This window comes from Parasteatoda tepidariorum, chromosome 8 (genome assembly GCF_982258835.1).
Source record: "Parasteatoda tepidariorum strain Cologne lab strain chromosome 8, Ptep-v5.0, whole genome shotgun sequence".
Lineage (NCBI taxonomy): Eukaryota > Metazoa > Arthropoda > Arachnida > Araneae > Theridiidae > Parasteatoda > Parasteatoda tepidariorum.
Window position 1 is genome coordinate 74,464,008 of NC_141762.1, and position 26,793 is coordinate 74,490,800.

The 26,793-nt window shown below is 27.7% G+C and overlaps 1 protein-coding gene across 1 annotated transcript in view; it reads left to right on the plus strand.

Moving 5' to 3' along the window:
- LOC107447219 (neural cell adhesion molecule 1-A) overlaps window positions 1-19,030 on the plus strand; it is a 287,676-nt gene extending 268,646 nt beyond the window's left edge. Inside the window, exons 8-14 of the mRNA XM_043045385.3 lie at window positions 732-1,034; window positions 2,308-2,439; window positions 10,095-10,119; window positions 12,535-12,623; window positions 12,714-12,841; window positions 15,936-16,142; window positions 17,632-19,030. Of these exons, the coding sequence (XP_042901319.2) occupies window positions 732-1,034; window positions 2,308-2,439; window positions 10,095-10,119; window positions 12,535-12,623; window positions 12,714-12,841; window positions 15,936-16,133 (875 nt within the window). The 3' untranslated portion in view covers window positions 16,134-16,142; window positions 17,632-19,030. The remainder of the gene's footprint in view (window positions 1-731; window positions 1,035-2,307; window positions 2,440-10,094; window positions 10,120-12,534; window positions 12,624-12,713; window positions 12,842-15,935; window positions 16,143-17,631) is intronic.
- The last annotated feature ends 7,763 nt before the right edge of the window (window positions 19,031-26,793 follow it).

Below are 26,793 nucleotides of genomic sequence, written 5' to 3' on the forward strand. Positions count from 1 at the left end.
TGGAAAACTTACATTATTTTTGAGAAAAGTCAATTTTTGCTTAATATGTAAATTATTTTTATTTCATACTATACTTTTTCTTAATAATATAAAAAATTTAATTTAGTACACTCCTTCATTATCCTGAATAGCACTGGGGAACAAATTTTTGATTACATTTGTGCCAATACTTGATATTTCTTAAAGAGAGTGGCGGTATTTCAAATCAGAAATTAGATTTGCTCATGAAATTGCAGCCTTTTTTAAATGAAATTTTTGGTCTATTTTTTGACTAACTGTACGAGTTTAAACATGTGTGTTTAAGGGGAATACTTAAATGTAGCAGCAAACTTTTCGGGTAGTTAGGTTACATCATCAGGATTAAAATTGCATAGTAACTCATACCTCGAAGGGATGCTTTTCTGTTATGACCTGATCAGAAACACACGAGGAAAATGGGAGATCACGCTATGACAATATCTCGGGGTACGGGTTTCTATATAACTTTTAATCCTGATGCTGTGCCCTAACTCCCCTAGAAGAAGTTGGTTAAAAAGTATTAACTGGAGCTTGGTGAGCGAAACTGATTGCAGATTTGAAATCAACAATCCAAAGTATCTGTGATATGTTGAAAATCCCAAGCAAAAGAAGAAAAAAATTTCCCCTGTCCTATTTGTATTTAAAAGTGATTGAAACTCTATTACGCAACATATGCAAACCATGGTTCAAATTATTGTTGTTGTTTCTTTCAGGGCCTCCAGATCCAGTTCAAAATTGCGTGATTATGAACCAAACTGAACAATCATTTCGAATCGAGTGTTCTGAAGGTTACGATGGAGGAGTATCACAGCATTTTGTGTTGGAAGTGTACGATGCCGTAACTAGCACTTTGCAAACAAATAGAACTTCTTCAGAGCCAATATTTACAATTCAAGGGCTTCCTCCAGGAACGGATTATCTTGTGATATTGTACGCTGTAAATAGTAAAGGTAGAAGTGAATCAATTGCTTTGAGGAGTAGTACTCTTACAATTCCAGAAAGTCTAACAAGAGTGGGTACGTCCAATATTATCTAAGTTCATTTAACAGTGTGTAGATTTGTTATAAATCCAACTGCATTCAAATTATTTTTTTCTTTTATATTGGCCATATTCTTTGAAGTTGATTCTTTGTCACATTCTGGTTAATTATTTTTTGTCAATAAGTTGGCAAAAATTTCTGAAGTTGATATGTGGTTGCTCCTTAGTTCACCATATGCTGTACATTAGACCTTTTGTTGGAATTGATGTTACTCCTTGAATAACACTGTTAAAAGCTCCACATCAAATTATGGAATAAAGTACCAGAATTTTTTGTCCATTATCCATAAAATCCAGTTTACCGCAAAATATTAAACTGTCATTTTTCCATAATATTTATATATTCAGAGGGATTCTGTGACCTTACTGTAGTTATTATTGTAAAAATACCGTATATCAGAATTTTTTTCCGATACATGTTATGGTAAAAATGGATTTTAAGGAAGAAAATACCGATATTCTGAGTTCCGGTACTGACCAATTTATTCCGGAATTCTTTACAGTGAGCATTTATTGAATTATTTTTTTTTAAACTTATTAATTGATTGAATTTGGATAGTCATTCAATTAAAGCTATTTTTATGCAATATAAAACAAATCAAGTACATTCTTTGGTCCAGATACAATACGGAGATTGCACAGATACAATATCGAGACTTTTCCAAGATAAGACTTTTCCACTCGTACACTTTCTTAATTTTGTTAGAACTAATAAAAATTAATGATTTTTTTCTAAAACCAATATAATAATATTTTTTTTTGGTATTTATTTAGCTTAGTTTTGTTCTCAAGCAATAGGTTTTTATTTCCCTATCAAATTATTTAAAAAAGAAAACAGCAACTGAAACAGAAAGAAATTTTTTTTCTTTCGAATGTCTGAAAAACCTAAAATTTTCATTAACATTAAAGTTTTTATTCAAATAATATCTGTTGTTACTGACAATAACTACATATACTGAATGCAAAATTCTTCTACTGGGTGTCGCAAATAGTTACACGAATTCGAAGCATATTGTGATCCAAGATGCAACACTCTACACTTTTCTATAATAATTAATTAATCATTGAGTAGCAAAATCATAGATAGGTAAGCAATTTCGGAGATTGAACTCGACTGAGAAAAAAAATTGTATAAAAATTTAATCAACATTGTGTGAATTTTTTCCAGAAAGACTTAAATTAGAAGAAATTATTTTTAAAAAACTACATTGATACATTAAAATTGAATTATGTAATAATTTTCCTTACAGATGGTGATGTTTGGCAAGTCAGCTTCAGTCCATTTCTTCTGGTTTTAATAGCTGTAGTGATTGGACTTGTTTTGCTTGCCCTGATTATAGTTCTTCTAATTAAATTTCGCACAAAGCACAACCATCGTAAAGGTAAGTAAAAACCATTTTACTCTACATAAGAAAAGTAATTAAATTGTTCATTGATCTAAAAATTAACGTTGCTTTAAGATTAGTAAAACTAGAATATGTAAAATGTTCAATAGTTAATGAGCTAGCAAAAATCTCTACTTCATACATGATTAAAAGTCTGTTAATTTGTACAATATAAGTGTTTGATGATAATACCAATAAAAATTTTACAAATATGGCTATTAATCATAATTTTATTTTGTCAACGTTGTTTAAAAAATCTTAAAAAATTCAAAATTTGCTCTTTTTATAGTATAACGTTAATATTTTGGAAGAATAAAAGCAATGAACATTGTGCCGAATACTTTATAATGCTATAATGCATGCCGACTAATAAGTTAGTCGGCATGCAGCACTAGTTCCATAGTAATTTATTGTAATGGTATTTTAAAATCACATATATCACACACTGAGAAGAAAAATATGGTCAAAACAACCAGAAATATAGTAAAATTTAACTTATTTCTAACTCAATCGAAAAATTAAACAACTCAATTCATTTTACTAAAGCTCTTTGATAATATTTTTTTTAAATTAAAGGTATTATAAAGTTTTATAATCGGTGAAAATTTTCATATGTGTAAAAATTTACTATTTTTATCGTCATATCTTGGAGCATGCAAAAGAACCTTTAATTTTTGGTTTTGTATTTATTACTAAATGTGTTGGTTTTGAATTTATTACTAATTTTGAAAACCAGAATATCCGATAAACCACTTCCATATGAATAGTAAAAATTCAAAATAAATGGTTTAAATACAATATATTTTGTTTTTTTTTATCTAGAATTTTTTTTAAATTAGAAATGCTATAATGCCATTACTATACTGTACGGTAATTTTACCAGAATTTTTTCTCCGTGCAAAAATAATGGAGAGTTGAATAATGTAATTTCTTTAAATGACGACATTAGATCAAACATTTTGTAAATCTTCCATTGAAACATAGTGAAGCATAATCCGCAATTCTCCAAAAATCAAACGTCAATCTTTTTAAACTTGAAAATAGCCAGCGTCCTCATAGTCCTTACATCCGACAAATTTTGTTATTCAACGTCTTCTAACGTGTTTGTTGAACTACTAAGTTTCCATGGTATCAGACTTAATGTTTTGAATATTTAAAATCGAAATATCAACGAAAGTAGAACTAGAAAAATAGAAATCAACGAACTCGCTTTGAAAGGACTTGACGCAATATTTTTTCTTTTTTTTTCATTCTTAGAATTACACATCTTGAAAAAAGGAAAGTCTTTATTTGAAAAATACTATATTTTTACGCAAAACACTCTTCTTAAGAGGCTTTTTTTCTGATGCTACAAAAAATGCTCTTAAACAGCTTTATTTAATGTTTACAATTCAGCAGGTTTTTGCAGCACAGTAACTCTATATTATTGTGCTAAAATTTATTTAAATATTATTGTGAATCTTTCTGCAGCTTTAGCCGAAAATACTGATTCACATTAAAAAAAAAGTTTTAAACTCCAAAATAAAATAAAATAAAATAAAATAAAATAAAATAAAATAAAATAAAATAAAATAAAATAAAATAAAATAAAATAAAATAAAATAAATAAAGTAAAAAGAAATTAAAGAAATAAATAAAATGAAAAGTAATAAAAGAAATAAATAAAAAAAAACTAACCAACACTGAAGTAAAGTTTTATATGCGATATATCTGAGAATATGTAAAGTATTGCTTGCTCAATACATATAATGCGCGGATGTAAGAAAATTTTAATTTTACTTTGAGTTATGCAATAATTTAAACAATAAAATAGACGAAAAATAACAGAATCTTACATTCAGAAACAATTTCAATAAATAATTTAATATTTCCCATATAAGAGACATTGTATACACCATACACAGGAGCGTTCTTTAATAGTTGGTCATACATATATTTCTTATCAACATGCTTGCTTTCTTCTTGAAAAGTATCCATTTTTATAGCTTCTGTAAGTTCAGAATCCAATAGCACGAAGATATCAAATTCAGCTATATCTTTCCATAATCTGTTTTACGATGGTCTTTCTACCGAAGTTATGATTTCTGTATCATGTACTACAAGCAATATTCTAAAGTTGCAAGATTTGAAAGTACGCTAAGTATAAGCAAATATCTGAAGAAAAAAACTATAAAATGTTGCATTAAAGCTTTACAAGTTGCCATCTGAATATATAAACTAAAATTTTTAATACGTATAATCTAAAGATATAAAAGTTTCTCTGAAGTACAAAAATCATGAAGTTTATAAAAAGCAAAAATTGAGCAGGAAATTAGGTAATTCGGGGTATGAACTTAGTTTAATTTATAGAAAAGTTATAGATAATGTATATAATGAGTATGATATGGTAGATATATACTATGCATATGAATAAAAAGTTATTGATTTACTGTATGAACCACTTCTAAAGTAAATAGTTTACTTATACTAAAAATTTACGAGATTGATAAATTTTTAATAAAAGCTGGTCATTGAGTAGCTCTTTTTTTTATTAATAGTACTGATTAAGATAGTGTGTTTGTGAATTTCTGTCAAAATATGTAGATCATTCTTGGGCTTTTTATTTTGGACAACGCCTAAAATGCGCGTTTAAGAAAATAGAAATAACTTATATTGCATGTTTTAAAAAAAGCTTTTAAAATCTCAAAATGCTTATTTAGGAAAATGGACACGAAATGAGGTTTTAAAGAAATAGAAAGTGGTTAAAAGCTTATTTAAGAAAATTGAAATAGCTGAAAATTGAGCTAAGTCCTTTCCAAAAACAAGGATTTCGAAGTATTTATATTTTCATTAATAGGCAGTTTGAGTTATGATCAAAATAACAAGTTCGTCAACGAGATAATTCTTTTTCCAAATAGCATGCATGGAATTATTAATTTTAAATATTTTAAATGTGCGTTTACTTTCGGATCTAAAGGAAACCGAAAACAATTCCTTGTGGCCCAGCTAAAAACAAACTGCAGAAAATCAACAACAAAAAAATGCAGTTTGAAGATTGTGGTGATTTGGCCAATTCCGCTACAGAATTTTTGAAGCGGAAACACCTGCAATATTACTGTAGTTTGTAAACTGCAGTAATTTTGTCAAAATGTTGACAGTAAATATATAGAGATCTTAGCATTCAGTGGTGCCATCTATCGTGAGTGATAGGAAATACTATAGTTTTTGTTTAGAAAAAAGATTTTTTTTTTAACTTGATCTATTCTCTTGATCACATGGAGAAATTACGGAGTATAGCACTCGCGAAAGTTTTCTGTTGTGAATATGTGAACACATCCTGCCTGCACAATTAGCCCTCTCGGCTATGCCTCTGTGTCACTACAGATGCAAGGAACTAACTGCTTTCATGAGGTGCTTCTTGTTGGCGGGATAAAGTTTTTGTTTGTTTAATCATATTAGGTGAAATCACAGTAAATAAATTTTCTCAGAGTTAATAGTTTAATTAGCGTCATTTTATGGTTATCTAATTGTTTTGATTGTATACGGTAAAAATACAATTAAATGAATTATTATTTAATTTCTTTTTACCAAAAACTATGTAGATTCCTAAGAATATAGATTTGAGTTTTTTCCCCCCTAAGTTTTGTTACTTTTCTTACAAGTTTAATTTTTAAAAGAAAGAGGCTGTAAACGAATTTTTAAAGTAAGCAGTTTTATAAATCTTATGCTCATTTAGGTTCAATTGAAAGTACTATGAATTTTTTTTTAAACAAAATTATTTGTTTAATTTAAAACACTTTATTTTAAACCAATACAAAACGTATATCGTTTTAAATTATCTAAGTTTATTTCCGTAAGACAAATTTCAGAAATAGATTGAAATTAATAAGTTTTTGAAGGGAAGCTTAAAGATCAAAAACCTGGGATAAAATATTCAATTTCAATTTCAATTTTGTAACCTCTTTGGATACAAATTGGTTTAAAATCCAAACTAAAAATTTATTCTAATTCGACAAAATAGGTATAATTTTTGCTCTGCAATAATGCTAGTTTAGTATAAATTCGAATAAAAGAATTAACTAATTAATATTTACTACTGACCTTTACTTCAATATTGTTTTTACCATAAACTTTGTGCAAAAGCAGTTTTATTAAGTCAAAAATAATTAATGGAAATTTATAAGAAATTAAATTTAGTAATAAAATTACTAAAATACAAAAATATTTAAATACCTTATTTCAGGCATATTTTGAAATAGTTAAATTGTGTCAAAATCTTACTTAAAAGTTTTCGATGCTTCTGAACTATAAATAATTGCAATTAAATCAAATATGTATTTTATGAATTTTTCTTTTATGATAATACAGACAGTGTATGTTATCACCGTTATCATTATATATGTTTATAATTTTTACCTAAATATGAGTAATTAATGTATAATCAGAAAGGAAAAAAAGAAGTTAAAAAGACTTAAACATTATAAAAGGTTGATTTATCAACGAGGAAAGCAAGATTGAAGACATCAAAGACTTTCAATTTTACAACAATACAAAGTAACTAAAGTTTTTCTGCAGATTCACCAGAAAATATACTTCTGAAACAATGACTGCATAATTACTTTAAATTTACTGCAGAATAACCACGGATTTAAGGTCTAAGTTTTTCTTTTTTAAGTTTTTTTGAAATAAATTATTTATAAATTACTTCACTTTAGCTACGAAATAACAGATTGCATTACAGAAAATCTGCAGTTAACTGTAGAAAAATTACAAAACTACTTCCGTTCTGTAGAAAAACTGCAGTGTATTTTTTGCTGGGGGCTGGTGAGTGATTTAATTTATGTTATATTTTAATTTTTGATTATATTTTAATTCATTTCGAAAAAAAAAGCATTTTTCACTCTTTTATTATCACTTTTCCTAATCATCCCTTTAAGATTTAACGAAATTTTATATTTTTTTAACACGAAACGAATAAACTTGACTTGAACGTTTTCTACATACAGAATTCGCCACTAAACCAAGGAAGTTTATTTCATGTTTTGCACATTTTGTTTTCAAATGGATTTAGATACATAAGCCACCACCCTTCAGATGAAGACGATACACTTTATTCCCACCCCCTACTTCAGACATAAAAACAAATTCTTCCAAGTATCTTTGGTCATACTCTAAGAGTAGTTTCCCTCTTTTTAAAATGTGCTTGGAATTTTTTTATTCTCAGAGCCTACATCGAAAACATTTTTATCCCATTAGGAATTTTTCTAAAGTCAGAAAGAAAGTAACGACATCAGTATTTCGTATGGCCTATGCCTATTTCAAAAATACCATTTTTTGTAATTCTCATGAAAAAATATATATCCTTATCCTAGTTATTTTATAGTACTTTTACCCAAAACTCAATAGTACCATTAAGTTTGTACTTTTTTTTTAAAAAGAAAAATGAGGTGGTTTTGCAATGCATGGGTAGCAACAGACGATGGCTTCATTTTCCTTCGTTCTCGAATGTTCTTGACTTTTGTGTTTAGAGTGTTTTTCCTTTTGAGGCGCATAAATATAAAACATTTTACGGAAATTTAGGATAAACTCATACAATACATGGGCTGCTTGGCTTTGAAACCAGCTCTATCAAAATATTTTAAAAAACAATGTCTCTTCAAATATTTTAAGCCATTTTCTTACTCTCCTATCTAATTTTGATCTCATGAGAAAAAACACCTTCTTTAAACTTCTACTCTTTACATGTTATATGTAATCTTAATTAATTAAATATCAAATCTGACTTATAAATTGGAGCAACTATATAAAACGAGTAATCATTTCAAAGCTTTCCCTCAGGGAAACGCATAATATTTAATTTCCCTGATTTTGATTAGAAAATGATCATAAGCCTAAAATTGCTCTAGAAACTGATCAGATTAGATCATTTTGGCAATGAGTGCATAGTTTAATTTGTCAAGGATTTGGCAAAACCGCAATACAATTTTAAACAGTTTCATTATTTTATCTTTGTAAAATCTATCACGTAGTTGTAAGTTTCTTTGTTGTATCAGAGCCTGACCTGGATCCTTACTCTATTCTAAATTTGTTTAATTAATTCTAAATTAAATTAAAATTAAGTAAAGTTGTCTAAATTAATTCATATTTTAATGTTCCTGTATTTTTTGTAATTATGGAACACAATGCCAATCTTTTAAAAGCCTTATGTATAAATATAATGCATACTTGGGTACAATCTGCTGAATTAATTTATTCTGCTTTTTAAATTTACATAAATTTTTTCGAAGAAACATTATTTACAAACAAAATTATACATTTAAATAAATTTAAATAAATGAAATTAAGATTTATGAAAATAACTCCATTTTTTAAAAACCTTCGTTTTTTAAGTAATTACGAAAAATAAAAACTAAGAAAGCATTAGCTGTTACTAAGAAAATTAGATATCAACAGCATTTTGAATAAATATTTAAATTATAACTAATGACATTTAGATTCCAATTTAAATTTTTTTACTATTTACCAATAAATTCATCTTTAATAAAAGTAAAATGCACAATATTCGTTAAATATTCATTAAATTATTTTTTTTAAATATTTTTAAGTACCAAAAGTATTTTTCTGAATAATTAAAGAATATATGTCTTACAAGTTTAGTTCATACAGTAATATAAATTAATCATCTCAGAACAACTTATTTAAACATATAATCCAAAACCAATTTTTTTTAAATATTCCATATCATCAATTAAATTTACTTAGTAACTTTTGGTCAAAACCTTGATTTTATGAATGAAACATCAATATAAATAAATTTGCAAAAATTTTACTTAGTAACTTTTAATTTACTTAGTAACTTTTGGTCAAAACCTTGATTTTATGAATAAAACATCAATATAAATAAATTTGCAAAAATTTTAAAATACATGAGATTGAAATTTCTTTTAGAGTAATGATCAATATTGTAACTAAAATGGATATAATATTTATTACATTGCCATAAAAACGCACTACCACACTTTCTCCTCAGAAAGAAAATTTCTAAAATACTCAACTAATAAAAGAAAATATCCACTTTCTTTTCATAATAATATTTTGAAATAGACAATTCTTCACTATATCTATTTCTGAATATTTCATTTATTCATGCGTATTTTTTTTTTTTTTTTGAAAAAACAACTCATGTTCTATTTCCTCTTTGTACACATTTTTGAATTTTTAAAATCCGCGATTATTAAAAAAAAATTTATTAGGTGAAAACTGACAAACATGCCACAGTTTTTTTTTCAGTATTATTAGTAATTTCTATAAACGAAGTTTGAGTTTAAAAGAATGGTTTGATAGCAGGATATGTGCTGATACAATTAACTTCAGCGAAAATCAATATTATATTATTACTTTAACAATAATTTGTTTCAGCATTTTCAGTTTAAATTAGTATTCTTGTCAGAGAAAATTTTTTAAATGATTATTTATTATCTTACATTCGTTCATATTACCAATCGTTTTATACTCAATACCGCATCTTCTTAATTAATTTATCAAGACGTAAAATTAGACTTTCAAAGCATTCATTTTTATACTTAAGCATAAGCTTATTATTCAATGATAATATTAATATACCTGTATTGTCACATATACATTATTCTTATTGTATTTTTCTTCCATTTCAGCTCAGAATATGTCTAAAGATGATAAGTAAGTTAATAAATATCATTCTTCTGTACTTCAAACTGTAGGAGTTATAAGATAATTCTTAATTTATGTGCTTTGGTCTTATTGCATTGGATAATATTTAATTTTAAAAATTTACCATGACACTAACTTTTGTTTGATTTTTTAATTAAAAACGGAACTTGATTTAATTTCTGATGGTTTTAAACCATAATTGCTGAAGTACGGTTTATTCTGATCGATTTAAACATTAATTGTTTTGAGTCACGATGGTTCAGTGGTTGAGGCACGGAACATTTATTTGTAGATGAATTTCAGAACGATGGGTACCAGCTTCTCTGGGAAGCTAAGGCGGCCTGTGTGCAACGCTAAACACATTGTCACAATCATCACGTTGGTCGCAAAATAGTGGAGCATTAACTTTCCTGAAGTCATTGGTACATAGCAGGCTGTTACCGAAATGCTTCGTGTTGCTTTTATTAATTATTTTAAATACACTTTTTTAGAGTTTGTGTGTAATAGTTAATAAGAGGAAACTAATCATAAATAAAAATAATAATAGTAACAATTATTGGAGGGTTTAGATATTCAGTAAATTGGCGATTGACAATTACATTTTTATAATTTAAAAATAATGTTCAACCCTTTTTAAAAGTTTTTGTGGTCCTTAAAAAATTAAAAGACGTATGGAGAAATATGAGTAACAAAAAAGTATCACTCGCGCTTGTAATATATGCTGTAAAATTTTAATGACTTATAAAACGCTTATTAGATGCTCTTTTTTTTAAAAAAAGAAAAAATAGCATTAAGAAATTAGTTCGAAAATCTATCTCCAATAGAACTTCTAGATTCTAGTAAAATTAAGGATAAAAAATAAGGATTCTTGTAATACATAAGACTTTTAAGTTTTGTTTTTGCTAAGAGACCAATTCCTTTTTGTCTAAAATTGCTAATGACTTTTTATACAAAAAAGAAAGTGCAATTTTTCAATGGGCTTGAAATTGTTTTTTGTCTAAGTGATTAGGAAATTTATGTTTTTATAATTATTAGTTAAGTATTGCATAATCCAGAATAATGATATATATCTATATAATAGTTTTTTTTCTAGTTATGAGTTTTTGAAAAAGTAAAAGTAAAGAAAAGAATAGCTCTAAGTAAAGAAATTGCTTTGGGCTAAAAAATAAATCACGTATTTTTTTTGCTAATAATTTTCCAATTATTGAAAAATTTACTGTCTATTGGTAACACATAAGAATTAACTTCAAATTATTTTCCAATTTTAGAAGAAAAAAATATGATTGTTTTTTTCATTTTTTTTTTATTTCCAATGCAGCAGGCGATACAGACATTACCCTAGAGCCAAAAATATGATTGTAAAAATATTAATAAATGATTTAAATTAGGAAATTTATTTGCTATTGGTGTAAATTTATTTTTTTTCCTGAAAATAAATCCTTAATAAATAAATAAATGATACAGTGGCAATGAAGTGCACACAAAAATTCAACCCCGAGTCACTCTTGATCTAATGATCGGATCTTCAATCGTAATGGTTCGAGTTAATGCATAAGAAATAAATTTTTAAAAATGTCGTAAATTTAAAATTCGATCTCTCAGAAACTCTTCGACCTATTTCACTAAATTTTTTATTTTATTATGTAAAATTACATTCTTTAAAATAATTTTAAAAATTCTATAAACTTGAAATAAAAAAATCTTCTTCATTATTTTTAAATATCTTATAAAAAAATAAGAAACCTTTATTGAAATTATTTTTTGTACAAAATTACCTTTAGATAAACCAATTTTGTTAAAAGGGGGCTAAACAGTTTGAAATAAATAATAAATGCTGGCGAGATATGATGAAATAAGCAAAAATTAAAATTATCATTCAGGAGTCAAAACTGCTGCCTCCTCGCCCTCCTGTCAAATCATCTCTCTCTCTCTCCAGCCAAATCACTCTCGCTCCCCTGCTCTGCTGCCAAATCACGGGCATAATATCGTATATTTTGGGGGTCAGAAATCAGAATCCTTTAAAAAAACGGCATGTTTATTCAGCGAAAGTACATTTTTGCACCTAATTTTGTAACGTAAAATATCGTCACCTATTATAAATCATCATATTCGAGGTCCTCCCCCTGAACCATAAGATTGAGTCTTAGAGCATGACGATACGATCATTAAATCAAAAATTATTGAAGGTTGATCCGTTTATTTCTTTAAGTACTGTATCTTGACTATATTTAGCAATAAATTATTTAAATTTGATATTTTGCTTTGCCTATTTTTTTTTTAATTTTACAAACCCAATATCAATCATTCATCCAAGCGAATTTTTTAAGTTGACACTTATAATGAAATCATGATGCATGTTTCAGAACTAGTTAATATAAAATGTGAAATAATATGTGGGTCATCTGAAGGATAAATTTTTTTCAGATGCCAAACACCATTAAGAAAAGATACAGATGATGACTGGAAGTCGTGCAGTTGTGCTGGTGAAGAAAAGTGTCCTGATATTATACCAGGTACATTTTTTACGTATTGATGTTTTTGATACACCATAATACCATTATTTCTACTTCAATTTTTTCTAAAATCCTTTTCGTTTCCAACAGGACCATTAAAAGAAGGGATGATGGATGACGAAGACGATTTATGTGGTGATGGTCTGCATTGGCGGACGTCATCTGTCGATAGTGGCCCTGGCATTCTTACGCCAGATTCATTTTCAAGAAGCAAATTGGTAAATACTAAGTTTATTTATTTTAAATTGCACTTATTTATGTTGCCAAACTTTGCGTTTGATTAAGGTGCTTAATTGAATTTTATGAAGACTTAAGCGTGTGTGCAACTTCATGCAAATTTTCGGAAAGTGTGAACAGTAAAGAAAAAAAATACAAATGCTGTGTTTATGCCGTAAAAATATTACTCAAATGGGTTCAAATATTAAGAAGCTACAATAGCTTGTTTAGTCCTGAGTCCCTATAATGTACACAGTAAGAAGTTTATGAAGAGAAGCTTCCAAATTGACCAAGAGAGAAAAGTATCTGAATCATTTATCACGCTTATTATATCCGAAACTACAATTTCTCAAATTGCTCCAAAATCAAGCTAACTGTAAAAAGGGTTATTTTTTGATAAAGCTTAAGCCAAGTACAAGTACGACAAAGGTCCACAAACTACCCATTAACCACAAACCACAAAGGTACTGCAAATTATCCATGGACTGTTTCAGTTTCTTAAATATCAAATTAAAACTTTATTTTATAATTTATTTGAAAAGTTTCTGTTTGAAATAAATTGTTAGTAAGCTGGCGAACACTGTGAGAAATAACGTTCAATGATGCACCAAATAATTAGTGCTGATTTAGCTGCTCCCAATTTAGTGAAAAACGAAGTTCTACCAATGTTGTAGTGCTGTAAGTTTTACGTCTTCTTTTGTAGCTAATAGTTGAACTAAATCTAAGGTTTTTCTTTATACTCATTTTTCAGTGAGACGTCGAACCAAGTTCAAAACTTGACTGTTTGTAAAATTTTAAGCTAAAGAGTGAACCAAGATTTTGATCAGACGAAAACCAATGATTTAGTTCAACGTTTAACACAATAGTACCTTTGTGAGCACTACAACAAATCCTTTATTTCGGTTTAAAGTTGAAATTATTTAGTTAAACGCTGAACGTTCAAATGTATATATTCTATTTTATTTTACACATAATCCTGTAGTTCAGCATTGGAAAGCCTTTTAAGCATTAAATTTGACTACTTTATATAGCTTTAACGAATTATATTAATAAAAAACATTTTTCACTAAATTAACTAAAAATCAATATGAATAATAATTCTATTGCAATTTTTATAATTTTTGTCATCCTGTCAGGTATTTCTTTTATGCTGAAAATTAAAAAAATAGGAAGGGGTGACGTGATTACAATTTTGTATTTATCATTCTGTTTGCTTAACTGAAATAAATTTGTCACTTTTGAAGATCCAAATAAGTTTTTAGAAAAAATAATTGCTTAATTCAAGAAGTAAATATTTTGGAACGTTTGAAATAATCTTGAAAATGACCATTTCCCCTTGTTCATTATTAATACATTATCAATTATATTTAATTATTAGTACTTAATTTGTGATACCTATAATTGCCTACATTAACTGTTCACTTTAATGTAGATTTAACTATAAAATTGTCCAAGAATATAAGCTCAGTAAGGAGGAAAAAAAACAAGTAACTATTGCAACATTAAAGTTGCATTTTTCTACATTTTACTTTTAATTCCAAGTTGTAAATCGGGGAAAAACATATTATTATTAAATTTCCTCTTATTAGAGGAATTTAAAAACAGTTGTTTATCACTTTCCCACAGCTCTGTAATTTTTCATTCATAATAGAACATCCTCATAAGTATATTCAATTACTATCTACCTACCATTGTGAAATATTTGAAACACGTTTCTCCTGCTCCCATAACTAAAACTAAGTTTTGCATAAGGACAGATTTTACAGTAACATAAAGAACATTCAGAAGAAAAAATCTTAGATAGTTTTATCTAATAGAAGTATTTTATTGCAAGACTCTTTTTGAAACATGTTCTCGCAATCAGTAAGTAATTCGATTCAGAGATTCAATGATTCGTTTTGCTCAACTCTAACTGTAACTTCCACACTGGGATTTCATGTTTTGTCAAAACGGTATTTACCCAACCAACGTGTAAGCAAAAGAAAAAGTTGACAAATGTGTTCTTAAACTCGTGTTAGGTGGCAGAAGCTCTTTGATTAAAGGTGTGGGATATATTGGACAACATTTGAGGCAATAAAGCTCACTTTTTCTATGATTCGTTTCTTTTTTCCGTTTTATTTAATTTAAATTAAGTGTAATATTAATAGCTTGTAATCAAGTATTTTAATAACAAAATTCTTGTTACCATTTAATATTAATACTTTTACAAGTGATAAAAACTATTTTCATCATCTGAATTCTTGCGTTTGTTTTTAATGCTTTTGTTTTCTGCAGACATAAAAGACTCGTTTTCATTTTAGCGACAATAGTGTCACCTCATTTTGGGGGAATTTTTTTAACAGTGACTGATTAGTTAGAATATTAACTTTCAATTGACATATAATAAAATAAATAGCATGATAAAACTGCCATATAGAACTATTTGTTTTACAAAAAAAATGGTCGTAATTTCTAAGTATTAAAAGTAAAAACACAAACACTCCTTACGTTCTAGAAATCATCCAAAGTCTCGTTTATCTAAAAGCAGTCCTTCAAATATCCTGTACGTATGAATTATGATGTGTCGAATCACTAGTTTTACCCAAATACTTTCTTTCATTTTTTTTAAACTTAAATATTGCAGACCAAGAAAATAATATTGTTAAATATATTATTTCCCTAGCAACAATTTTACATTTGCCCCAGTTGGGCTCAGAATAGGCTCAATATGGGTCCTATGAGAACACGCACCGAGGGACAAATATTGGGGTGGCTCAATTTTTTAATATTCGTCCTAGAATAGCCTATATAGGGCCTACATTATGCAATATAGAACCCATATTGGCTAAATAATGGATAGAAAGCATCGGGTGAATCGTACAATTCTATATAGAACCGATATTGTTCATAAAGTGACTGTAAAATATCGGATGACTCGAAAAAATTCTATATAGGGCCAATATTGGAAAAAAAACTGCCTTTTGAACAATTATTGAGCAAAGATTCAAAAATATCGCCCAATGAGGGCCTAATTTATTTTGCTGTTAGGGTTAATTCAAATGTGTTTACATTGTTTGGTGACCAATAGTTTAAACAAAAAATGCATTTACTTTTCAGAACTCATCTGGAGTGCCATTACTACAAAACAGTCCTCCAAATACACCCCATTCCCAAGAATTATCATTACAACCAACATTACTGCAGGAATATTCACCAACGCAAATCATCGCCAGAACTGCGAAGCAAGCAAAACAGGCACTTGCAGACAGTCATACAGAGCTCATCACAACAACCAGTAGGCAAACAAAAGTTTGAAAACTATGTGTGAGTATTGATTCCATTAAACTAACGTTCAGTGCCCAAAGAATAAGATAAGGATCGAATCTTTGCATTCAAGGACTCAATCTTCATGATTCAAGGATGTGACCTCCATTATGCTAATCAAAATGTACAGATTATTTTTTTAAGTTCAGAATTCAGACACAAAAATGTACATTTTCTAAATAAACATGCCTTTTTTTATTGACGGATTTGGAATTCCGAACCCTAAGATATAGGTATACATATTGTCCAATAGGTTTGGTCGGGAGAGCGGTTCACAGTTTGGATCTCTTAATGTTAAATTTACTTTTTAAGTATGTCACCATGACTCGAGAACTTTTTAAGTGACTTGAAAAAATTTTGCACTTAATTAAATATTTTGAATTGTAATGTAAACAATTTTAGGTTTAGGCAAGATAAGGTTTTTTTTAATTTATTTGTTTTTTTTTTAACAGTACACAATTTTCATGATGACCATCACTAAATATTGACCCAAAATATCAATTTTAATGCTATATACATCATTTTACTGAATGAGAGATTGAACCGACCACAATTCGGCAAATCGCTATTATTTTTTTCCTCTTATAATTGTTCTTATTTGTAGTTTTAATAGTGAACATTTCGAAATACATTTTGAAATATCCACTACATTTCATTTATTCATTTCGAAATATAGTTATTTTTCTTATAAATGTTAACTGTTCATTTTTTGCAACTGTATGCAAAATTTTTTTACTTACTTTTATTGTGAAATCTCTTTAGAATACAAAATCAAACTTCATGTTATGGTTAATTAAAAAAATTGTCTTTGATTATTGGTCAAGAAGCATTTTTTGACTTGTGACACATCTTTAAGTAAACGAAACTGCAAATTTTGAGCTTGAAAACGCGTTAAACTTACATTCTTCGAAAAATCTAATATATTAGTTATGTTATGAAAAATTTACTTTTAAAATATTCTTATAACTTCACATGAAACAGTAATTTTCTTTAGAGAGAAAAAGTAAAACTTTACAGCTCTAATAATTTTTCGTAAATATGTTTAATATGAATAATCTTAAACAAGTAAAACTGACCTGTCTATAACTATAACTTCATATATGTCTATCGCTGTCTATAGTATAACTTCAGGAATTAGTTTAAATAAATCTGAATAATTTTTTGGAATTTATGTATTTTTTATGTCATTAATAAGTCTACCAAGAACCATCATACATGACAAATTTACAGCTTTAATAAGGCGCTAATAAGATTTTATATGTTGTAATCAAGTTGAAACAGGACATGATTGACATCCACGATATTGTTGTCGAATTTTACGCTGCATTTAAATATTAGCAATTTTTAATGATGTTTGAATTAAACTCGTTCCTAAAATGCAAATAGTGTAACGTAATTACCAAACATTATACGCAATCATTTTTAAATATGCTTTTTTTTATTTGCAAGTATGTTGAACTAAATGACTAATAATAATTTTTATTTACAGAAATTGTAATTTAAGTCAAAATAAAGACAATGCTGAACTACTCATAGCAGAATGTGATCCTGACGATTATTCATCTTCGTGATGATGATGTTATAATCTTCATACTTGGGGACAATACCGAGGACTAATGGTGAAATAAGACTATTAATTTTTTCCAGTCGTCCTCAGATCACAAATCATCCATCGATTCAAAAGTGAAGTTAGTGACGTATGCTGCTGAAAGAAATACACAACATTTATCATAAACAAGTTATCAGGGTCGGGTTTTTGTGACACTTTTATTAATAAGCCTGTGCACAACAACGTGATCTCTACATTCATTTTTCTTCCAGGAGCTTAGTGTGGCTTGTTATCATGAGAAGATAACAAAAAAAAACTATGAAAATTATAAAAGTGGAGCAAGAAACTTCATCATACATTTCGTATAATTTATTTAACTCATTGAAACTCTTGTACGGAAAAGCTGACTGTGACCAATGAATTTATGAACAATTTCTGTGATGGATCCTTTATTACTTGTTTTGTATGTATTTCGGATACTTCAAACAGTCTTAAGTCTTTGCTAATTTGATTTCAAACTCAACGAAATTACTTCTTAAGAATTTAGAATTCCTCAAATTAACAGTTTCATCATTATTATTACGTTAGGTGTGATTTAGAATACTTAAATTAAATTTTATTTTAATAATTAAACCTTTATATTTTTTTGAAATAAATTTTGTCTGCATAAAAATTTGTTTGTGATTTTTGTTATTAACTAGCAAATAAAATTTGCAATCATAAAAATAAATTTTCCCTACGGCAGATAAATTTTGGGAGATGTTTGCGAAACTTTATAATTTCTTAGATTTGTATTTTTAAATTATCTTAATCATGTATTGACTTTTAAATGTGTTATTAAAGTAATTAATTGCTTAATTTACTTATTATTATTTAATTATTTTGTATTTATTTTTAATTACTTTTACTTACAAAATTATAAATTAAATTTTAGGAATCATTTTACACTTTCCATTAAATTTTATTTCATATTTTCTGAGCTATAAATTTATTTGAACACTTTAAGTATTTGGTAAATTTTATAAGTATAAAAATTTGATTGAGTGTTGAATAAATATTATAGAAGGACTAAAAGGATATGAAGTAAAAAAAATTATTTATTTTGGAGATATTTCTGTAAACAGAGGGAAAACAAACAAATAAACAAATTACACCACTGTACAGAAAAACGAATACTTAAAAAGTCTTATATCATGGTGAATATTTTTCAATATGAAAAGTAACTTGTGTCTACAAACTATGGAAAAAAACTTTTATATTATAAATAAATAGATATGGATTTCGAAATATCACTTCAAAATGTTTTGATGATACAAATAAAACTTTTTATCATTTTGCATTTTGTGTAGTTTATTTTACTATTATTTTACATATTTTAAATAACTGTAGTTTATTTTATATTTTCCCGTCACTTGACTCATTTATTTCCGCTGCATATAAGGGACATACAGTTAACTAATGCGGGTAGCTCAGCTACAAATAATATTTCCGATAATTAGTCCTTGTAGTTAAAACAAAACAAAAATTGCGAAAATAATTATTTTCAACATTAACCGTTTTTGATCGTAATATTATGCTCTTTTAACTTAAAACAATATTTAAATATTATTTTTATTATAAATCAGTATTCTTAATTTTTGTCATTGATATTCTTATTTATGGTTTTCTAAGTAATTTCGTATTTAGAAAGGTCGGTTTATTTAAACAAAATTATTTTAAATTTTGTCAAATGACTTGATTATTATTTTACACACTATAAGTATTAAACTTATCTAAACGTATTAAATGTTTATTTAATATTTGAAACGTAGAAATAAGCTTCACGAAATAACTTTGTCCCAAAAGTGAATTTGGAGACTTTTCTGGCCAGGGAGCTTTGCTGAATGGTTAGGCAGATATTTTACATAATACAAAGTCACCATAATAGAAGTGATTCAAATGCTTAAAAATATTATGAGCAGAATTAGAAAACATAAAATGTTGATAAGAAACTAACAGTGTTCCTTAAAAAGCAATTTTGATTGTTTGTTTTTTTAATTAAGATTTAATACTTTCTGATATGTGTCCAATGATATTATGATATCAAAATATTATGCTCGATAGTATTTTGATAGTTGGCAATTCAGGCTGCATAATCGAAAACAACATACAATTGATATGCAGTATGCCCATGCATTCGGTTTTTACTGAGTACAGTTGTAAAAAATCAGGGATCAAATTGCGGTATAAAGTATGTGGACTTTGGGTGAGTCATCCGTAATGTACATTTTACCGTAAAATCCATTATTATCATAAAATATTATACCGTAATTTTTAGAGCAATATTTATTCAATTGGAATGATTCAGTGATTTTACGTTAGATATAACTGTATATATTACGGTATATCAGATTTATTGATCCGTAATTTGATCTAGAAATCTTCACAGCGTATAAAAACATAACTAATACAGCTAATTACCACTGGTTTATCACAATATAAATAATACCAACAATAAATAAAACTTTCTAGAACAATTGGTAATAGCGTTTTACTGATATCGATAGTTTTTTTAAAGGAAAAATTTGAAATAAATTTTAAAATAATTACTTTCATATAATAGTTCATAAATAATGATACAGTAATATTTTTTGAACGTTAGTTATTCACAATTCAGGAGGTGATTTTCAAACTTCATAAAGTTTACTAATAATGTGAGCATTCTCAATGCATGCTATTCACTCACCTCTGATCGCCATCGAGGGAGTGTGAGAACCTGATTCGTGAAATATATTTTCCCACAAAAAACTCACCAATCAGAGTCAATTTTTGTCTTGATGGTGATCAGAAGAGCAGCAATGAAAATACTCCCTAAACAAGCAATAAGTGGGGAACGCAGTTATTATTGACAAAATAATGCAGTTTGCTTTACAAGAGAGTGTGCTTATAAATAAATAACGTCCATTATAGTTTAGAATTTGTGGCTTAAGCAAGCTGTAAAACATGTAATTCAACAAGTTTAGGGAGAAAAGAAACAATACTTTGTTTAAATTATGAATACCGAAATTACTTATTTATATACCAACTAGCTGAATACCCGGTCTTCGCACGAGGAGAGTAAAAAAATGTAAAGAATCAATAAATCAGTATTGAGAAACACTACGAAATCATGCTCAAAGCTGAAAATCATATACCGTTCCAATTAAAGAACTTGGAGGAAGAACCAGGAAAGTGAAATTTTTAGGGGAATTAACGAATAAGGGAAAATAAGAAAGTGGTTGCATCAATACGGATATGTTTAATGTAACAGAACTATTTTCGCTTCCACTCAAATCTTAACATAACTAATTACATCAGTTTTCAGTATGCTTGCATGATTTTTATTTCAAATTAGGCAGGGGTAAATAAATAAAAACAAGGAAATATTTGTCCCTCTTTCGAATAAATTGGTTATAAAATAGTCAGGATGCAACTTTTTTTTAGTTCTGAAAATGTAACTTACCTGCTTCTTCCACTAAGTTTTTCAATTAATACAGTTAAAATAATTTTAAAAAAATTATTAATATTATTTGTCGCCCTTTTTGGTGCCTTTGCGTTATTGAAGTAAGCAAAATCAGTTTTTTTGTAGTTTATACCAATAGAACAAAGATAAAATGTATTTAGTATCATTTCGCATGATGCTATTGCACTATCAAGTAATTTTCTAAGGTAGATATCCCTTTCGAGGACCGTAAAACGATTATTTCCAGAGTATCAGTATGTACTACTAAGTAATGGTACTATCTTAATAATCACCAAATATATCTATATGATATCTATATCTATATGATATGAAGATACCTTTATTAGTATATTTGGAACATATTACATAACCCTTCAATTTTAAACTTTAGCGAAAAATACATTTATCAGTGACAGCAAACAAAATTCGAATTTTTTTTTTTAAAAAATAAAATTCTTATTAGAACTTAATAAGATTTTAGGAGCGTGGGCATTTCTCTATTTGACCTTTAATTCACCATTGAAATATTTATAAGTAGTGAAGATACGAAATTCCTTACATTCTAATCCATTAAAATACTACCACTATCTTATCATACCATACACTAGATACACTATCTTTGCTACCACTGAAAAAAAAAATTCTGAAATTACGAAAGACCCGTTGTTGAATCGTTATCGAAACTGAACCAATTACCATAATACCAGTATAACATATTAGCGTCAGTAGTGCAAAATAAGTAAGCGTCATCCGTAAACGGCGATTTTTTCGGTTTTCCTAAACAAATTTCCTATTAACCTTTTTTTTCCTTAAAATTCGCTTTTTATCACATAGTTTTTTTTTTATTTCAATCAATTCATATTATCTGTAGTAATTAAGCATTAGTGTCAATAATAATATCGTGATTTTTTAAGGCTCCCCAAAATGAATAAGTACATAGTCTCCATTATTTTTGCTTTTTAGTGGGTACGTTTTTTTATATAAATTAATATAATACTAACATCAATTAAGCTTCACTATCATTGTTGATAGTATGATGATTTCTTATGGTTCTTCTAGATAAATATCTTTACTCCATTACTTTTGCGTTCTAATACATAGTTAATTTATCTTATTTCAATATGCATATATTACCTAAATTAAGCGAACCAAATATATCAATGTAATATTTTATACCTATCTAAGTGTATTTGGTATTTATAGCATAACCTTTCAACATTTGAGATTATACATATTTGTCAGAAGCTACCTACTAAAGCCGAATTTTTAAAAAAATATATATATCAGAACTTCATAAGGATTTTGGAGCATGACCATTTCTCTATCTGACCTTTAATTCACTGTTAAATTATTTACAAGTCGTGGTAGAAAATATTTCTTTTAATTCTAATTCTTCAAAATATTAATGCACTATCTTAGTTACCACTGGAAAAAAATATTTTCTGAAACTACGGAAAACCCGTTGTTGAATTCTTATCAAAATCAATTCACCAATTACCATAATACCAGTAGTACATATTACCGTCAGTGATACATACGAATTAATTGTCATCTGTAAATGGCGATTTTCTACGGTTTTCTTAAATGAATTTCCAATTAATCTTTCTTCCGAGAGCTTGGAGTTTTAGCACATAGCTTATTTTATTTTATTTCAATTAATACGCATTATCAGTATTGATTGAGCATTAGTGTCAATAATAATATGCATATTTTTTTACAGTTACCCAAAACAAGAAATAAATATCTTTTCTACTTATTTCTTCTTCTTAGTTCAGAAGTTACTTTTTTTATTTCAATTAATGCATATTGCCAACATTAATTAAGCATCATTGTCGTCAATGATAGTATGACGATTTCTTACGGTTCTTCTAGATCTTGACAAATAAATACTTTTACTCCATTTATTTTGCTTTCTAGTACAATGCTTATTATTTTATTTCAATATACATTTATTACCGAAATTAATTAATCATAATTGGCGTGACTGAGCCTCTTTGGCGTCAATTTCTGATGTTTCTCCTAAGCGAATTAGTACCGCTTTTCCATTAATTTTTGCTTTTGATAACATAAATATTTTGCTTCCTTTCAATTACCGTTGGTTTTAATAAATAAGTATTTTTTTAGAAACACGTTTAAAAGAATTAATATAAATAAAATAAAAACCCGAGGAGACGTAGACCACGCGTGCTACCACGTAATGTTCATTAAATTGATCTGACGTAGCGAATATAAAATAATTAAATATTTAAATACGTGCAATAAACTATTTTTTGATCAAATACAATGATAAGCTAGCAATTATCACTGATGTATCTTTAAAATATGCGAAAATTAATTCGTTAAATTTAAAACAATGGCTAACGCTTAACTAATCAGAAAATTCCATTTCGTTTTTCTCTCATCCTATTAGAATGATTTGTCGTAGAATGTTCTAGAACGTCGACAGTGACCTTCTTCGTGCTTGAAACTATCTGTATACCAAATTTCATAGCTTTCGGTCCGATGGTTTAGGAGTCTATAAAGGACACATAGACAGACATTCATTTTAATATATATAGACTAGCCCCTGCGTGCGTTGCAACACTTTCAGTTTGAATTGTAATTTTGTTTTTAAGTGTGTAAATGAGATTTGCGATTGTGATTTAAAATGAGAATTTTATTTCATGGTGAAAAAACCAGTGATGCATTTTGTATGGTGATGCACACGGACCATGAAACATATTTTGGATGATGATCTGAAATAAGTTTGGATCAATGGTGACTTCAGGTATTTCTGCTGATATGAGCTGACCAATTTTTCAAGGTGTGATTTTTTCAATAAGCCAAATCATATAGCAATCCTCTTTCTTTTGCCTTTCAATAGAATACATCAAACGCCGTGTCTTTCCAAAATCATGACGTTTCACTATGAAATCAAGTATAGAGCTAAATTTTTATTTTAACTCACGTGCAGTAATATCATGAAGATCCGATGATGTTTGCCTAGGTAACAAAAGCTCTTCAATTTCGGCCTCAGCAGGATTGCATGTAAATGTAATAAAGAAATCTGGCTGCCCATATGCTCGCCGATACTTGCAGCACCAAATGATGCTCTTTGGAAACACAAATTGTACCGGCATATATTCGCCAAGAAAAGTTTCAATTGATTTGCTTGGCCTGATAACAACGTTGATAATGGCTCGGCTGACGACGTTAAATCTGGTAGTTTCACTTTTCCACCAGAACAGAAAATTCCAGCTGTGTCATTCTTAAATTTGAGAGCACTACAAAACACACATAAATGATCCATTTTGTGTGTTGATTATGATAATTAAACGCAGTAGATGATTATTTTCTTTGCTTGAAAAAGGAATAATTTTCAGCTCTAAATGTTAAACAAAATGTTTTTCTATATTTCTGTCTCTAACAATCACTAAAGTCTAGGCATACTTGTATTTCAATTCCTCCCCTTTAACTTTTGATAAAAAATCATTAACTGTCACTTTATTCTTTATCTAATTTTTGTAAGCATACGAATGCTATGAATATTATTCATCAACTTACCTGAAACAAAACGTTCAGCTTTATTCAGATCAACAATTTATATTTTATTACTAACACTAAACTAATTCTAACAGTTGGTAGAGCAATATTACTTCTTTAAAGTTCATTAATATTCTTTTAAAAAGAACAATAAAGAAAATTTAAAATCGAATTCAGCAATTTCTAATAACATAACTATTAAACTCTGTTTCAGACAAATCTTATTATAAGATCAGATGCTATCTATGCATTATTCCGATAAGAATAATTTAAAAAATGTTCTTTATTAATTCTATTTTTACTGCTTTCTTATGCTCGAGCAATAAAATGGAACAATTTCTATTTTAATAAACCTTTGGTGGGAGATTCATAATGAGAATATTTCGCACTTGGAAAAGAAATTTAGAATTAAAATTCAATAAAAGGATAGACATTTTACTTTTATAATTGACAAAAAGAATTTTTAAATCGCTTTTATTAAGTCAGAGCATTTACATTGAGAACATGTACGATTAAATTAAAAGGTCTAAATATATTACAAATTATAATAAAATGTCATTATGTTTCCCCTTCTTCAAAAATTTGATAAAAGTGAATATTTTTATTTTTTGAATGCCTCAGAACTTGAAAAAGCTTTTAGTTTAGAAAGTTTCGGTTAATCTAATTTTATTTCATAAGAAGAAGATATATATATTTCAGTCTTTTATGGTGCATTGCAGAATTACTAAACATTAAGTCATAATTATATATTAGTTGTCACATTACTTATCAATTCGTATTATACAATACTTTAAAGAAAAGTTTTTTTAAATAAATAAACTCTAAATACATAATTTAAAATTCTTCCAATTTCTGCACTAAAACGTGCTCATTTAAACAAATTAGAAACAATACAATTTAATATACATGTTACAGCTCATGTATAGAATACGGTATTTTACATAGATTGCCAAAATATTGTACAGATCGAATGCCTCAATTTGACTGATAAAACATGAAATTATGACTGTTTCACAGATTGCCTAGGTATTCAATAGAATAAATATTGAGGAATCTTCAGTCAATCTGTCATTGATAATACGAAAACATATATCTATATAAATTTTCTTATTTATACATGGGTCTAGAACACAAGGCATTCTGCAGAATTTTAGCATTTCCATCATTGATAGAAAATACTTAGGAATAATAACTAAATTTACCCTGGAATATATATTAAAATCACTCTATCAATTAGAATCGCAATCTATATATATATATATTTCACTTACACGGCACCAAAAAAAAAGCCTCATTACAACTCCCTGAAAGGCAACGTTAGAAAATCGACCAATGATTGCTGCTAAAAATGTCACATGGCAAATCTAGGTGAGGTGGCTCAACATATAGCGCTTTTAAAAACGGAAACAATAACCAGAGTGAGCATTATCAGGTTGTTCAATTCAGATTCATGCCCTAAAAACGTTATAATATTTAATTTAAACAGGCTCAACATATAGCGCTTTTAAAAACGGAAACAGTAATCAGAGTTAGCATTATCAGGTTCTTCAATTCAGATTCATGCCCTAAAAACATGATAATATTTAATTTAAACTCAATTAGGAATTAATTAATTTACTTTATTTTCTTCATATATACAGAGAACAGTCGGCAAAGAATTTTGTTAGGTTAAAAAACATTTCGCTAAAAAAAGAACGAATTTTAAAAGAAATAAAAATAAACAACTTAAAAAATATGAATGCTGTTGCCAGCCATAGAATTTTTTGAAAGTTAACTTAGCAACTTAAATCAAAATGACATAGAAGCGCAACTAGATCAAAATTATGATACCTGAGCGCTTGACGTAACAAATCCTTCTATTCTATAAGTGTTGCATCGCCAAATGCCCAGATTAACAATTGTGTTTTAAAAAAAATTCTATGAAAAGTTTTATATAAAAAAACTTCTATCCAGCTACTTCTACAACTGCTTCTTGAAGAACTTGGCTCATTGATTAAAAATATTGTTTTAATTTTACAGCACTAACTTTACTTCTACATACATTATTGCTATGACCCTCTTTCATTACATTTTACAATTTCATGCTAAATTTGAGGACT